The 4562-nt window shown below is 40.0% G+C and overlaps 1 protein-coding gene across 2 annotated transcripts in view; it reads right to left on the reverse strand.

Annotated features, from left to right (window-relative positions):
* HNRNPD (heterogeneous nuclear ribonucleoprotein D (AU-rich element RNA binding protein 1, 37kDa)) overlaps positions 1 to 1572 on the reverse strand; it is a 6228-nt gene extending 4656 nt beyond the window's left edge. For both annotated transcript variants that reach the window (XR_717908.1, XM_009887543.1), the window contains exons 1-2: positions 1408 to 1572; positions 442 to 603 (exon numbers count right to left, since the gene is read on the reverse strand). Coding sequence is in view for 1 of the 2 variants with exons in the window: in XM_009887543.1 (XP_009885845.1) it covers positions 442 to 603; positions 1408 to 1572 (327 nt within the window). In the remaining variant the exon portion in view is untranslated. The remainder of the gene's footprint in view (positions 1 to 441; positions 604 to 1407) is intronic.
* Between the last annotated feature and the right edge of the window lie 2990 nt (positions 1573 to 4562).

Raw genomic sequence — 4562 nt, forward strand, 5'->3', positions numbered from 1 at the left:
TTTGTTCATCTGCACCACCAAAAACTGCGGACAGAGAGAGACAGAGACTACACAGTTGCACACAATTTACGCAAACTGTCTGAATCTATGCCATTGCAGATCAGCTGGTGTGCCTGAAGAGCATCTCATGCAACTGACCAAAGCAGCATGCTCAAAAACGTTGCCTGATGTGCTTGTCCCAGTCAAGATTGTCAGACATACCACGAATCAGTTCCTGACTCTCTTGACTTATCCGAGCTACTCCTTCCATTAACACAGCAACTCAAAGCCTGTAATTAATACCCTTTTAATTAAAATTCTGACTACTAAGACCATGGAGCTACACTGGCCATTAGGTTTACAGTAGCATCCATGCAGGTTGCATTTGGGGGCTGCTTTTTATTACTAAATTTGTGAAGACAGAACAAGTTCTACAAGCATAAGCAGTATTTCACCACATACCTCACCAAAACCTCCAAAATATTCCCTTATTTTCTCCTCAGGTGTGTCTGGAGATAAGCCACCAACAAAAATCTTTTTAACAGGTTCTTTTGTTTTCATGGCTTTAGCTCTTTTTGGATCAATGACCTTTCCATTCAGCTTGTGTTCTTTCTGGTCCATGACCTATGGAAAATTAAAACACAGTCTTACTCATCGTTCAAGCTAAATGTTTCACTGATGTTTTGAGCAAGGCTCAGATATTTTATACTTAGTTTATGTTAATGTTATCATCTCCATTTCAATACTGTGGTTACAGCAATAATCTGTTGCACAAAACCAAACAGTTCCATATTTTGATCACTATCCACTGACACAGACAGTTCTGACAAAGCATTTCAGGCGTCACCTGGAGCCACAGCAAGTAAGAGAATGTAACGTTTCTCAGAAAGTACTCTACAATCCCATCCTCAAACCTCATGAAGTAAAGAATCTGTACTTTAGATACTACCAAAGGTCAGTGAAGGCAAAAATTTTTCAGTGTGCTGTGTCAACAGCATTTTAGAAAAGTTAACAGCTAATTTTCGCTTGGATAAAGCCCAACTCTATCAAAGCCACTGGCTCTACTCTAGGGGTTCACCCTGCAGCACTGGAATACAAAGATTTGAAGTTCTTTGTAAATTACTGCTTCCACAGCAGGAGGCAGCAGATATTTATATGCAGTATTTTTAAAGTGCTCAAATCCAGTGGCTTGCAGTACACTCCGCTCTAAGTATCCAAAGCCACACTCTGGGAATCAATGCTGGTCCTGGCCACTGCATCACAAGCAAGACAGTTTTAGAAAAAAACATTTCAATAAACACCTTAAATATATTGTATCCCAGAGTCATCTTTAACAGATCACGTACAAACAACTATGCATAAAATTATCAGAGTGCTGGATCTTTGCTGCCTAAAATTGAACATGTTGTTTAATTACATTAATACTACCTTATCTACGCTCTCCGATTCTTTGAAGAGTACAAAGCCGAAACCTCTCGATCGCCCAGTGATGGGATCTAACTTCAGAGTGCAGTCTACAACTTCACCAAATTTAGAGAAATAGTCCTTCAGATCTTTCTTTGTAGTGTCCCAGCTAAGGCCGCCAATAAACATTTTCCTGTTAAGACAAGATGGTTAATCTGTTAATGTGGTGTCTTACCCAAAATCCTGTACTGTCAAGCTTTATGAGCTCAGTTACATAATGTAAGGAATAGCAGAATTTTATTAGTGACCCTACACGCACAGGCCTGCACTTTTTGAGAACGTGCTTAAATGATCCCGGCCAGATTAGACAAAAACTTACATGTACACAAAAGGTTTGCACCATCTTCCGCTGCAGTTGCTTACTCTGCTATCCCAAGAAACTACAAAGAGTGACAAAAAGGTATTTTACTACTTCCTTGCATCCCCACCACTACTGACCCACCACAGGCTTAATTCCATTTAGTTACCTCTGGAGCCTCCACACAACTGCTTTTATGAAACAAACACAGGCAGAATAGATTTATAAGGCAGTGCAACTAAATGGAAGTATTTATGTACAAGTTTGGATTGGACATATGCCAATATTAGTAAACTAAAACAAATAAAGTTTAATCAAGTCCCCTTCCCCAGAAAGCAGTAAAAAAAGTAAAGTATTGGATTGTCAAAACTCATCTTTCCTCCCCAAAACATGATATAAATACCTAGCATAATCCAATAGAATCACAAGAACATCTTCCCAATGATCTTCCCCATCTTCTACCTACAGGACCAGTGCTGCTGGGCAAACGTGCACAGCAGACAACTCTGATCATGACTTGTGTTTTCAAAGCACACCGGAAGCTTGGAATCAAGTCACAGCCATTCCATCACATTAGTATGCCACCAAAAAAAAAAAAAAAAAAAAAAAAAAATCAAGAACCGCTGTGTCTTGAGAGGAAACACTTCATGGTTTGCACCAACTAAAAATCAAGCCAATATGCACACAAACAAAGCATTCCTAGTTATTAGGCATAGGGCTGATGCACCCATTCAAAAGAGGATTCAATTTGAGATGATCTCTTCTAATATTGGTAAAGGAGATTTTACAGTGGGCTCAAAACGAAAAGTATGATCGATTATGATCTATAAAAATGCCTTCTACAAAGCTTTATCCATTTTCACTGAACCAACTTATTCTACAATCACATACACAGTTATCAGAAAACCTTGAAAAGCACTGTAGCATGTTTTCAACTCCTCTACTTTCCACACACATGGAAGTATTTCTGCCAATCTTGTACAATCATGTTGTACTTTCACAAGTCAAACTCTTTCAAATCAAAAGCTGCTCATGTGAACTGCTGAATTAGCTGTGCTCTTACAGAATTAACAAGAGCATTCAGCTTCTGACAAACATACCCAGCCTCCACACAGATGTGGGGGTTCAAGAGCTTCAGATGTTTCTATAAAAATTCTTGAAATCTACAAACATGTGAACAGATTCCCCTTCCCTTCATCCACTTTTCCCATTAGTTTCAGATCTCTCTTCAACAAAGCACCAGAAGCCCTTTCTAGTGTGACATCTTATTGTCTTCAGGACCAATATGGACAGAATGGTCCATGCTGGTAAATCAGCAGCATCATAGCAGTATGGATGGTAATTCAAAGCATGCTTTGCATCCTTGTGTTCATCCATCATTAAGGTTCTTTTTTGCTTGCTTTGTGGTGGTTTTTTTAAGCAGCAAAAAAGAACACATACAGACAATGCAGCATTGTGTTTCTGACACATGGGAGACAGTGATATTCTAGCAGTTCCTATGAACATACACTTGCTATGCGACATACAAAACACCTGTTTTACAGCTATCAACAAACCATCAACATAAAAAACCTGTTTTATAGCTATTAACGAACAATCAACATTAACATACAAAACTAAGGTCACAACACACCAAGAACATGAGTCTGAAACTGAAAGCTGTCTGAAGGATTTTCCTCCCACCATGTAACAATTGCACTTCTGAGTCCAGCTACAGAGCAGCAAAACATGGCTGCTTCAACTTGCCACTACAGAGGCTGACAAACTACTGCTCCACTGCAAAACTGAGGTCAGATCAAGGCTACGACACAAAGGTGAGCAGAACAAACAATTAAGGTGCAATGTCACAGTGCTGTCAAAAGCTTATGTACATTTCCCAAACCATAGTTTGGCTGGCGTAAGTCACATCAGCACATACAGTTTTCCAAAACAAGATACCAGAAGTGTACTGGGAAAGCTTTCAAACTTCAGATTTAGCTAAACAGAGCACAGACATCGCCATGACTGGTGGCTTTGGCCTTCCTCCAACAGGTTAGTCAGGAAGTTGCCTAACAGTTGCCAACATGTAGATTTCTCAAGCCTACAGTTCTCACCGAGAAGATCTGAAGGTACAAGGACCTGTGCACTCTTTTTTTCCTGAAGACACTGTCCCTAATTCCTAATGCAAAGGAATCACTGATGTACCTGCATCCAGCAGCTACCAAGGGTGCGCTGTTTTCCCTCCACCACCAAGAGAGCTGTCAAAATACTTAATTTCCTGTACAGCATTACACGTAAGAACTGACAGGTCAAAAAACCGATTGAACTAAACTACAAGTCAATGTATGCTACATGTAATCACTGCCCAACATCACTGCCCCACTCAGTGACAACCTCCTCTAGGCTGCATTGACTCAAAAGAAGACAGGCTTCCTCATGAAACCCTTTAATAGGTGTGTATTCAAGGGAAAAAAGTCAAACAAATATGCAAATTGCAAAGGTACTTAAAGCCATTAAGAGTAGGTGAGAAGTAACAAAAACATCTTAAGTTTTCACTAACCCTAGCAAAACATCCAAAAAAGGTTCCCTGCTTGCAGCAACATCCCACGTTATTACAAAAGACAGGACAGTTTCACAGCAATTCTCTACAGGACACAGTAGCTAGTGTTCCTTTATCCAGTTTATTTTCTGCCTCGGTCAAAAACAGACCTGCAGCTTGAGTTTCTTATTGGCCTGACAGGAGACAGCATACAGCAGCAGCCTATCCTGTAACTGGATTTATTATATGAAAGTGACACTGCCCCACGCCATGCATCAGGCAGAGGCCCTTAGATTAAAAGCT

This window comes from Charadrius vociferus, unplaced genomic scaffold, assembly GCF_000708025.1.
Source record: "Charadrius vociferus isolate BGI_N301 unplaced genomic scaffold, ASM70802v2 scaffold896, whole genome shotgun sequence".
Classification (NCBI taxonomy): Eukaryota; Metazoa; Chordata; class Aves; order Charadriiformes; family Charadriidae; genus Charadrius; species Charadrius vociferus.